Source organism: Rhea americana, unplaced genomic scaffold (genome assembly GCF_003343005.1).
Source record: "Rhea americana isolate MKP2758 unplaced genomic scaffold, rheAme1 scaffold_48, whole genome shotgun sequence".
NCBI lineage: Eukaryota > Metazoa > Chordata > Aves > Rheiformes > Rheidae > Rhea > Rhea americana.
In genome coordinates this window covers 699,495-712,176 of record NW_028186623.1, presented here as the reverse complement: position 1 = coordinate 712,176, position 12,682 = coordinate 699,495, and the positions used below count along the sequence as shown (strand labels likewise).

The window sequence follows — 12,682 nt, the reverse complement described above, 5'->3', positions numbered from 1 at the left end:
TAATTTTTGCATCAAGTASTGGGTCGCATCCTGCGGCTGGCTTTGGGGAACCACCCGTTTTGGGAGGACAAACCAAGAGCAGCCGCTGCATTTTAAAGCCACACTAAAGCTACGCACGGGGTATCGGCAACGAACGCTTGGTTTCTTCAGGCTGCATTTTTCAGTAAGTTAAGAAAGCAGCAATAACCCAACAGCAGCAAGTCTGCGACCGTCCTCGTACGTACGGTCGGTGAACACCTCGCCCGCACGCCTGSTTCCAGAGCAACCGGGCTACGCGCCCGCGAACCGTCGGCGAGAAGCGCAGCTCACTGCCGGGGCGCTCAGCGGCTCAGCACCAGCCCCGCTTCCCCAGAAACATCGGGGGAATATTCCCCAAGCTCCTTCCCTTAAAAAAAAAAAAAAAGCTTTTTCCTTCAGCCCCCACCGCCCGACGGCATTTCCCAGCCACGGGGAAGCACCGCTCTGTCCTGGGGGCACCCGCACGCAGGCGGAGCGATGCGATGCRTTAGCGTTATTTTTTTTGGTTTTGGAAAGATAATATCGAGGTTAAGATCACCGGTGAGTTAATATGAGTCACGAACGGATCACGCCTAGGATGTGCTAAGCAATCAATATCTGTGGGGAGACAGCAGCAAGGCTCGGTTTTAAGTAGCTGTCAGCCCATTTTAACGTGCTTTTCACAAGTTGTGACGTGCCTAATCACGACGATATTAAGAAGGGAGAAATCAGGCAGGGACCACAGAAATCAGTGAGAGCCACGAGGAGAAGCAGCCTTTTTCTCAAATTAAAGACACGGCTATTTGACTAGAGCTACGAGGTTTCCTACRTTGCTTTAATAGTAAAAGGAGGTTTTTTGGTTTGGGGGTATTTTTAAGAGATGGGGAAGAAAACTGGCAGTATTTTTCTGTGTAAATGATGTGGTACAAAATTCCGGTATTGGTGTTTATGGCGGTTTTATCCTTTTTTCCTGATTATCGCTGCTGGGTGGGTATCACCTCTTTCCTTCCCTGAAAGATCGAGGTTTCCCTCTCGCCGTCAGCGAGCAGTTCTGAAACGCTCGCGGAAGCTGTTGGGGGGAAAAGCTCGGGAAACGGAAAAGAACAAAAAAAGTGAAATAACCACGAAACCCCACTGCGACGGCCCGAAAGGAAAGGAAGCGAGCGGGCGCTCGCGGCACCCCAGCCCTGCGCGCCGCGGAGCCCGAGCAGCGTCGGCGTCTCAGCTGAAACRCCGATCAGGCCCCGTCTTTCATCCTCGGCGCAGCTGCTTGCCGAGACAGAGAACAAGACCAACGTCAAGCCCGGCAGAGCTCCTTTTAGCCCCTGGCGCTGGCCGCACAGCCTACCCGGGGGACAAATTTAGTTCGGAGACACAGGAGCGACCCCGGTTCACGGCTCTTCCCTCTCGGACGCGCGGTTCGCGACGTCCGAAGCTCCCGGCAGCGCCRCGGGGACGGCTGCCGAAAGCCCCGGGGAAACCCAGCCCCGGCCCCCTCGCCGGCCCTCCACGCTGCGGGAGATGCCTGGGCGAGGGCARCTCCTGAGGACGGAGCAAGGAAGGACCGGTCTCGAATTTACAAAAACCCCCTCCTCCTAAAGCAGGCTCGAGAATCACAATTTAAAGATTAAATCCCCTGGACTTCCTGAGAACAGCACCGTATGTYGTTAAACTTGAAAAGTATTTCTAAAGCCATCTTTTTATCACACACGTTATTACCCTTTTTAAAGATACACATTTTTCATGCTGTACTGGGTTCAGCTGAGACAGATAAATCTCCATAATTGTTACAACTTTGGGACCAGATGATGCAAATATTCTGGCAGTTTCTYACCTGATACTCACACAAGTAAGCTCTCCTTAAATCCAGGCAATTAGGTTATTTTATCAAAAATAAAAAYAAAGCCCACAAGGTTTGCACCGCTGGGACCTCTACAATCTCTTCTCGGTTATCTTTGCTGTCTCTTCTCTTCTCATGCAACTGCCAGCCAGCTGGTCTTTGATGGACAGAAATATATCTATAATATCAATTGCCATGACAGCTCTTAGCAATAGACAGGTGCTGCAGTGTTTGGGCACCAATCTGAAAGGTCTCTATCTATCTGCAGCAAGAAAAAAGGGTTTCATTAAAGCTGTACAAATAAAAAAAAAAATCTATCACTCTGGGGTTTCATGAATGTTTTTGTTTCAAGATAACTTAAGTGCTAAACTACTTTATAATAACGTGCTTTTAAGTGTTTACAATTCAGGCATAATTGAATTGACTCATTTCGGCCCCGATCCAACCGCGATTTAATTGACTTCAGCGGGAGGCAAATACGGCTTCCAGTCATTTCAACTCAAATAATCCACCAATTGTTCCTCTCCCAGTTTAACCCCCTTCCCCTCACTTACGATTGCTCCACAGTTTATCACAACAGGGGAAAACCAACCCGTCGAACTTTTGGCACGGTCTGTCACCGCTCGGTTGAGGACTTTGCTGCTATGGAGCCACCTAAAGCAAAGCCGCTCAACCATCGGCTCCTCCGCTATTCACCGAACGGCTGAGGGAGTTTCGAACAAAACTGAAGGGTGAAGCCAAAAATACCAACAGATTCACGCAAAGGCTTCGCGGCTAAAAAGAACTAAAGCACTTGCCTCGGGCATTTCCCCATTATATTGTATCACTTATTTCATTACTAACTTCCTAATTCAGTGGTGTTTACATTTTTCTCTGTGAGCAATATAAATAAAAGCAAGCCTGAGCACTAAAATGTGTTTTTGTATTACCTATACTGCATCTAACTAGGTACTTATCGTGAGAAAATATCACCACCGTTGATTTTGTCCCAAAGTTGACAGATCAACATCCTAGAAGACGCTATTTAAGTAACCACAAACATGTCACACATTTCCCTGTCCTGTAAAAGAGATGGCGATGCCTTTACTAAGGCATCATGTGGGCTTACACAATTGCATTTTGGTTTTTAATGTATATATGCAGGCAGCTGCATACTAGATGCGATGATGTGCCCCTGCACGCGTGAAGCAGCAGCGTCCCGTTCTTGCTTCTACATTAACTCTGAGGATACCTTTTAAAATTCACTTCAGACAAAATCCAACTTCCATAGGTGAAGTTCTAGGGGGAAAAAAAGAAAGCCCACAGTGGATTTGCATCAGCAGGAAAACCGGCCATTAATTATCCTGTAATTTGTAACTGGATTGTTAGTACTAAATGTCTTATTAATATATAGGTCTCTAAAATGAAATAATTTTCCAAAGCCAAATAGTGAGCCAAAYACTACCAGATGACTTGCACCGAAAACTCTCCTACTTTGAAGCAAATCCGTACAGCGAGTAGCCAGCTGATCCGCGTCGCGGGGCAAATACAAGCGCTTCCAGTTCCAGTCCCTCCTCGCACCAGCCAGCCAACGACCTGAACGAGAACCACGGGGAGTTTAGGAGTTTACAAGATAAGACCTGAACGCACACATCCGAGCAAATTTGAAGGTCACGGAAAGGTTGTTTCTCCAAATCTCACAGATAAAAATGACATGTATATTTGCAAACGTTCTGTCATCACATTTTTAAAGCCCGACCCCCATCACGCTCCCACTTCCATTAATTCTTATCCCACAACTGAGAGGAAAAAAAACCAAAACAAACAACAACAACAACAACAAAAACCACTCTAGCGTCCTCCTGGCACGGGTCCTACCAGCTGCTCCCGCACRGCAGCGCCCGCTCCCACGGGGGACGGGACGGGCTGAGACGACACGCGAGGGGCAGCAAATATTCAACCTCCCTTTGCAACAGGGGGATGCGTTCGCTGGAGAGATTCAAGCTCCAGCGCTGGAGGCCACGAGAGGGAGGAAGGAGGGGGGGATATTTTGGGAAAGGCTACTCTTCAGCCTGCCCTTTAGGTACTTTAAGGGGTTCAGGGCCAAGCAGCACAAACACCTGCCGGGAATATTCGCGTTCGGTAACTCGGTGTTCGTCGGGGCTGCGCTCTGGCCAAGAGAAGTGAGGGAAAAGTGCCAAGAATCAGTCAAAACGTAAAAGCTAAATGAGAGGAAAATGGAAAATATTAAGCATTTGCTGTGTAAGCCAGATCCTAACACCAAATTTATATGTGTATTTTYTTAAAAGATGTCATTAAAACGTAGCTTGAGGAATTTTGCACCACTCAACAAGGAGTGRAAGCTTCTCAGCTGAACTCTTCCAGAGCCCTAGAAACAACAGACATCCCGGGGTGAGAAATCCATCTCCATCGCGTCCCCGGACGGTCGTACCTGCATGACCTCACCATTTCCCGCAGCTAAGCCCGCTCGGAAACTCCCGCTCCTCTCACGGCGGGAGCGAGCAGACGCGCCGTGGCACCAGCGAGACGCCAGGCACCGTCTCGCCCGCGTGGTCTCGCCCACCGGCGCGGTGCAAGGGCGGCTGCGCTCGCTGCGGAGCCAACGGGCACGCGGGACACCAGCGCTCCCCTCCCATGAGCTTGTTCTTGGGACCAGAGCTGTTTACAGACCGAGCCCTGACCTACACAGAGGTCTCAAACCAGACCCTAAAATGTTTTCAATCCCTTTTATTGATGAAATATTATCATYCTTAACAGACAAAATATTTGGGGGRGTTGTGCTGTTGTTTTGGTTTTTGTGAGTGTTTTTTTTTAAATGTTTGTTTGGGKTTTTTTTYACCTTTAACTTGCCAAAATRAATTCTACAACRTTTTGTTTCATTCTGACCTACAAAGGATGAGCAATTCTTCTTCTTCTCTATCTGCACACAAATCAAAACATCTATTATCCTGGCCACCCCAAATCTTTTCACTCGGATGCGAAGAAATTCCGTACGTGGTCTGTGGATGCAGAGCCCGAGTTTCCCGTTCCTCCGAGCGGAGCCGCACAGTTACCGCTAGCTGGACATGGTAGCGTGGTGATCGGCGTATGACAGAGACCACCAGAAGCAAGAAACCAAGATCATCAGAGCAAAAGGGAGAAGTCTGTCTCTAACCTAGTAAATGCAGCAGGCAAGTTGTTTGCAGAGTCCGGTTTCTGGTGCGAAGGTTAATTCCAGCCGAGGAGCTCCGCCGTCGACGGCGCACAGCTGCACGCAAGTCTCCCTTACTCGCACGCTCGTGCCACGGGCATGGAAGCCATTGGAAGTCGGAGGCAGAGATTTCTTTCRACCATCCAAACCTACTTACAACGCTCATATCGACATTTCAGGTCTAACTCCTTTCTGAAGGCAGATCGGCAGTCTGGTCGCCGCTCTGCCCAGATAACGCTACCATGAGCCGCTCTTCACTGAAAGATAAATGTAAAAATCAACTCAAGTAAACAGAAAAAAAAGAAATAAAAGTTCCCTTAGCTTCTGCTCCGCTTTGCTCTCCTCCTCGTAGCCTGGCGAGTCGACCGGCCCGTTCACACGCCGTGTAGGCTCAGTCCCGCACGGTGCATCCTAGTCTTCATGTAGCGTTACTTAGCCCTCGTTTCCTCAAGGAAGGTTCTTGCTCCTGTTCATACCTGTCTGGCACAGAAGGCAGCAGCATTGGGGGGGGGGGAACGTTTATTCCGGATGGATCTTCTTTTTCCTGCATTTTATAGCAGCAAGTTGAGTAAGAGTCATAAAAACCAGGATCGCAGTAACTCGAGCCGTGCACTGGGGCTGTAACGCAGTCTCCAAGAACGGCGCCCAGAACTGCCATCAGCGGGTCTGAACAAACCTACAGCTTTTAATCCCCAGTGTTCAGATGGACTCGGACTGCACCCAGTCCGAGCTGCAACCTTGGAAAATAAGGCGTAGGAGCCCATTTTCCCAGTGGAATCCCACATTCACCAGTATCTCGTAYTATAGCATTCCTCTGCAACGCTTAGTCACATTTAACCACAACGCCGATGCCTCTCCAGCAAAGCTTTTATTGGAATCACTGTGGTGCAATTCTCTGTTTTGTTCTATGTAGTTTGGCCTTTCATTAATTTGTTCTATTCATTATTAGCAGTATGGAGATAGATGCAATCAAATTCAGTCTTGAATCTAGATATTTGAGGCATCTCACTATTTGAACTTACGGCCAGAGTTTCCCCGCTCASTCTAAGAAACTCATTTGTAAATTCAGACTCTGAAATACCACCTCTAATATTGGATATAATCTGATGTAAAAGATTGGCAGACTCATCTCTAAATACACTATTATTAGTCAGCTCATTATTATTCTTCGTATGTCATTTTTTGGCATTTCTAAACTATATTTTCTGCTAACAACCTCAGAATATATAAAACCAAGGCTGACAGGCTGAAAAATGCCAACGTCTTAAATTAAATTTCGTGCCCAAGCTTCAGCTGTTACAGATGAATCCACATTCAAAGCCTACAGCGTTTGGTCAGTATACCTTTAGCAAAAGCTGATTTTCAGCACAATGGACACATGAGGACCTTCCTGCAGGGYTAAAATGGACAGGAAGTTATTTATCTGGGAATTTTGACCAAACTCAAGCTTTCCTTAAGTTACGTCTGCATTAATCATACTAGATGAGTAGGAGATGGTCCTGACGAGGCCGTGATATCAAATTCTGAGTTCTCTGGGTTCTCAGGAGAGTGCTCTGAAATGTCAGCACAGATGTGACTGTCTTCTAGAATCTGCACGCAGTAATGCAGTGTCTGAATTACCTTAYTGTTAATTAGGAATACTTGATAGATTCCTTAACACTGGATCAGAATCATCTAAGAGACATCTAGAGGAGGAATACTTCGTATTTTTCAGGATTACTCTATTTCCCTTGTCACTTTGCCTTTAGCTTTTGCCATTAAGCTGTAGAATTTTAGTGTCATTGACTAAATCATTAGTCTTTGTTAGCTGAAGCCAATAAGCATAAAGAGATTTGATTTCTTTTCTTCTTCATATATTTGCACAAATAACCACAAAAAGAAACCCAATCAAGCACTACTGCAGCAATGCCGATTTCCACATGCAGACACTCACGGATCTGCAATTTAAGTTGGCACCTACCACTTTTTGCTATCGTATAAACAAGTATATTCATTTTGGCTTCCTACCTTTTCGAGGGTCTTTGACCTCCTGGTCTTTGAGGGACCTCCTGTATCAGCAGGTCCCAGATCCTGCCATCGCAGGCGCCCACCTAAGACATCTAGAGCAGAGAGACCTCCTGAGCGTCCGCTTCCCACACCACCAGGCAGAAAGCTCTTGCTAACGGCTCAAAACGAACCTACGTCTACCAGGAGCATCACAGCAAAAGCTGAGGTTTGCGCAGTCCTTCGGGGAGGATTCAATCCCTGCTGAAGACGCACAGCTGGCRGGAGGTCCGGCACGCTCAGGTGTAWATCAGCCGGGCAGAAGGTATTCCCCCACAACTTTGCATTTGTTTTATTTAACCGGATTAACCCAGCTGTTATGTTTCAGATAATAGGCTTTGAGTGGAGGGCATCTCGTTTTTCTCCGCACTCGGATATACAGGCTATATCCCTTCCCGGCTCCTTTCCCACAGCTCCSCGCTCTCCCCCAGCGGCTCCGTAACAGTATCCGTTCAATTGAAAGGAAAAAGGTTCAGCAAAATATCTGAGCAAAAGAAACGCTCTCCCCCCTCCGYCTCCTCCCCAGTTTTAAGTCCTGTCCGGAGCAAATTCAAAGCTCGCCCGTTTCAAAGCTTTCGAACAAAATCAGATGGAATCTCGTATTTTTGTGAGGTCACTTAAATTAAAACTGAGCTCTTTTAAAACATAATAAATCTACCTTCTCACCCTGCTTTCCTAAAAAAGTTGACAAGTCTGACTGAAGATCGTGAATATCAAAGCTCATGCTTTACTGCACAAGCAATAATTTCCCGAGGGCCTCCAGTGTTTACAGGGATTACTTAGATAAACCCAGTGAGCAAAACTTCAACTATAACAGGAAAATGGTAGGGGGAGAGGAAAAAAAAAGAAACAGCAAAAGAAAAATTCAAGTTTTGACCAAGCTAGATATTGGATTTTTTAATATATATAATTATACATAGATTATTAGATTATATAGATTTTTATACGTGTGTGTGTGTATGTCTCTCTCTCTCAAAAACTCCATCATACAAATATTGAACAAGATCCTATTCTCACAAAATAAAAAAAAAAAAAAAAAAAAAAAAAAAAAAAAAAAAAAAAAAAAAAAAGGATTTCAAGGAAACATGAAAATTTCTATGGTCTTCCTTAAATACAACCGGCCCCACAAACTGACTAGCAGACTAACTGGAGCAATAAATGTTCAAAAGATTTGTAATGAGTTGGAAAATTAAGGCTATATCCACTTAAAGAAGTTATTGCGCTTTAATTATTTAACATACGTAGAGCAGTACAAGTCTCATTAAAACAAATCCACTTGCACAAGTGTAAATGTGCTTTTATCAAAGTAGCTAAATCTCAGAGAAGGGAAAAAAAAAACATATTGATATAGGGTATCTTTATACTTGTAAAGCCACGTTCACGAGCTGCCTTTCTGCTCTAACTTTTCCAGTGGAAGAAAAAGCAGCTCGCTCCTAACTGAGATACGTAAGAGTAAAAAGCCGTGGCACAGAGCAGATCTAAATTACACTGATGCGCGCTGGGATTTCAGTTATAAATCATTAAGATACTCCAGGAATTTGTGTTTTCTGATGTGTTCCAGAACAGGTGCTGGTAGCAATGACTACATAGCACAGACCACAATTAATTTTCACTACCAACTTTGCTAAAATACACTGAACACTCTTAACAAGCTCCTTCCTGAAAGGGGCAATGCAGTTTTAATCCGGCCATCTCAATAGCTTTGGGTCGTTTAGGAAGGATATTCAAGACCAATATTCTTCGTTATTAATACTTAATTTTAGGGATTTCACTATTACCAGAGATAGCACATAATGTTTCTCCAGGGTATGACTGCCTTGGCTTTTATTTTTCAAGAGATTTTAGTTACTTTGATAAACATGAAAAATCTTCAGTTTGACCTCAAAACTCCATAYGCTGACAATATCCAAATCCTTTGATTATTTATCATGCCTGGAACTACAAATACAGCAGCTGGATTTTGAACATAAGAAACCAAGAAAAAAAAAAACGGGGGAATTAAATCAGAATAATTATAGACTCACCTACATGTTTCTTAAATGTAAAGTTTAAAAATTGTACAGTCAGAAAAATGCTTCCTTCTGGATTCCAGTCAAYTGGAAATCAAGTTTAGGATTTCTCAAACCTTCAAACGTCTCTATAGCAAACCAAGAACTGCATACATTAGCACKGTAATCATTACTTACACAAGTTAATTAGATACCACATAATACGAAAAGCCCATTAAATAATTAAATATAATGAAACTAAATAAATAAACAATGTTCTCACTGTCTAAGTCATCACAGTCCAAAAAGCCATAATCAAAGAGGTATTARCAACCACCTGAAAATATTTGTGTTTAAATAGATAATCATCTACTTTTTGATCATGATGGCTCTGAACCCGGGTGAGCGTTTTGTAACAGATCCTGCCCGAGTACAACCTTCCCGTTCATCTGGCTCAATAAATGCCAAAAACGTATGTTTACGCATGAAATTTTAAGTTAACGGCGGGTCTCTCTGAGGGGGTGAGGGGGGAGGAAGAGGAGGGGCGCAGTTTTCTTCCTTTCCGAAGGAGGATTTGGGTCGGGGCTCGTTCCAAGCGCCCCGCGTTTGGCGAGCTGCGGGCCAGGCTGCCGCAGGCGCCTCGCCGCCAAACCGCCCGTTCCGGGCTCCGCAACGCGCCGGGAAAAGCTTCGGAGGCTCCTTCCACCCCCCCCCCGGCCACGCCGCTCTACGGGACGATTTCGTCCCGCGCCAGCTCCGCTGCACATGTTTAAATATTTAACATCTCGTCACAGCCAAAAGAGAGAAATATTTTCCTTTTGGTTACCAATGTTTTCCAGATCTCTCTGCCTAAYGCAGAAGTTTCGCTGAAGTAACTAATCACTCGTAACGGCCGCAAACGCCCCAAGCGCAGCGATCGTTACGGCAGCACGGCGAATTTCTCTCCACTAGTCTGAGTTTCATCTTTCCACTTGGCCCCGCAAAGGCCAAGCGCTCACTCTGGCCCCGACCAGCTGCAGAGAGACTAAGGAAACCTGGGCCGTCGGTTACATGCTGCAGCATGATTTCTTCAGTCTTTTTAGTCTTAAAGTGTATGTTTGTGTGTGTGTGCGTGTGTGTGTGTGCGTGTGTGTGTGTGTGCATGTTTTTTTTTCTTTTAATAGATTTGCATTAGGTATTTTTAAAAATATTTCACATTTAGTTACCTGTTTGTGCCTTTCTTCATTTCTTAGACAACTCAGAATTTCCTCTCTTTTATAATAATAAAAATATCCTATTACCTAATGCATATAGAGCTTTAATGGTAACCACAGACTTTGGAGGCGTGCAGTTTGGAAGTCTGCACTTCTGATAGCCTTTTCTTTTGCGGTTTTAATCCCACGAGCAAGTCCCTCTCTGTATTTCGTTCCTCAACCGCTGCGACCCCATAAAGCAAATCCCGTCAGAAGCAGCAGAGCCCAATCCAGCCCCRCGCAGGGGCAGCCCAGAGCTCGGCCTTCGAAACGCAATCGCGAGGGCAAATTCGTTRAAGTTCCCAAGCACGAAGAGAAACGATGTCTTAATTGAACGCTACCCAGGAGAGTCATGCCAGCATCACTCGGAATCATCCGCTGAATCACTTCAAGATCGTTAATGATTATTTAATGAATGTATCTCAGTCTTGCAAAACCAATGTTTTCCACACACGACAGAGACACATAGTTAAAGAGATTTCTTTTCCTTCGCCGCTATGGGGACGGCGAGCCTTAAACAGCTCCTGTGGGGCACCCCACCCACCAAAACCACCAAGGATCTCTGATGGCGACATTCAAATCATGTTTTTGATGTCGGGTTAGTCATATATGCTTCTGGAAGGTGGTAAACACTCAGTTAATGCTCCTTTGGGGGACCTGAAGGAGCTTTCTTTCCTAATGCTTCCTCTAACGTACAGCACACCACTCTGAGCAGGAGGAGACATTGAAAACACCGAAACCATTCGGGCCGCCCGGATCTGTTTTAGCCGAGCACAGAACGTCACTGTCTAWACAGTAGCGAGAGACCAGCTCCAAAAACCGCCCTTGTCAGCAGTATCTTGATTAACAACTAGGCCTTCCTGCGTTAAAGTATGTCAGCGATTAAGGCGGAGAAGGCAACGAAAGTCACACACAAATCGATAGGAAGAAATTAATTTTGAGTAAGGATCACACTACATATATATAATTTCTTTCCCCAAGCAGGTCATCCTGGGTTGTAATTGTGATCTGGCCTCTTAATCGCTTCTGAATCTCCAATTAGTAATATCTGCAAAGTAAATATTGAGGCTCAAATAAGCACCATGCTTTGACCAAGGAATTACATTACTGGTCTAATTCTCACGTYGCCTATGTTATATTATATGTTTTATATTAGCGTAGCTCTACTAACACCAGAAAAGTTCCTTCTTACTTACACTCAGCTAAGCATTAAAAAAAAAAAAGAGCAAAAGCGTAGATCTTGAGTTTTTAAACACAACTTAGTATGAATGCCAAATGAACTGTTCTCAGTAAGAGGAAAAACGGCATTTTGTGGCCCTGAAATATATCCTATTTTACCAAGAATTAGTCCTTTGAAAGCTTTTCTTGAGGAGTTCAGAKTCTTTGAAGAACGTATTTTTAACTTTCAGTTTCATCAGCAGATTCTCCGGAGATATTAAGTGTCACCATTGGAATTGTGGCATTAGTGGAAGAACATAAATCTGGAGAACCACCCACTCCATCAGAAAAGTATATTTTCTTAAAAATAAAAAAAACTAGACTGCATTATAGGAATTACACATCTACTTTTAACGTGCATTGCTAAAAGCTCATATTAGCCCGATCTGATTGAGAAATTTAACACCGCCCACAGCCAAGACCCCGCTGCTCATTCTGGCRGATTAAAATCATCGGGATTCGGCCAGGACGGGGTCCCGTTCATACATATCTGCTTGTGGTGTCTGTAAAACCTACAGAAGCGTTTCCTGTCTTCCCTGTAAGGCTTATTCCAGAAGAAGCGTGAGTTGGGGGTAGAACGGTCTTTCACGAGCAATTTTCCTGGGATTACCAATACTACTAACTTTTTCCTACTCCCACCGACAGCCATGGGAAACCCGGCAGTGGTTTCAAGGAGCGCGACAGCACGGCCAAGGACATCGCGTGCCCCTGCTAACTCACTCCCATTGGCAAAGGGGATTTATTTGGGCACATCCCCAGGAAGACCAAGGCTGAAGCGCGGCCCCCGCGCGAGGTGACGGGCCGGCGGCTCGGCCGCGGGCTACAGCGGGTTTTCCACGCGACGCGGCGCCCGGCCGAGGGCAGCCCCTTCGGCGGGGCAGCAGGGGCTGGGGCTCTGCGGCTTGGGGGGGCTCTGCGGCTTGGGGGGCCCCCGCGGCCCCTTCCTGCCCCCCGGCCCCGCGCAGGGCGAGCGGCGGCGGGCTGCCTTACCGGCGCAGGAGTGCAGCGGCTTGGGCCGCACCAGCAGGGCCGGGCACACGGAGCACAGGGAAAGTTTCTCGAAGTAGTCGCAGGTCTCCTTGGAGAGGATCTCGTCGATCATGAAGGTCTTGTAGCGCCGCCTGCCTGCCTTGGCGCGGCCGGGCGCGGCGAGCCGCGGCTGCGGCTGGCAGTG

General features: G+C 46.0%; 1 protein-coding gene across 1 annotated transcript in view; it reads right to left on the bottom strand.

Moving 5' to 3' along the window:
* Nucleotides 1-12,676, bottom strand: part of BARX2 (BARX homeobox 2) — a 35,085-nt gene extending 22,409 nt beyond the window's left edge. The window contains exon 1 of the mRNA XM_085316763.1: nucleotides 12,499-12,676. Coding sequence (XP_085172889.1) covers nucleotides 12,499-12,610 — 112 coding nt within the window. The 5' untranslated portion in view covers nucleotides 12,611-12,676. The remainder of the gene's footprint in view (nucleotides 1-12,498) is intronic.
* Nucleotides 12,677-12,682: the final 6 nt, after the last annotated feature.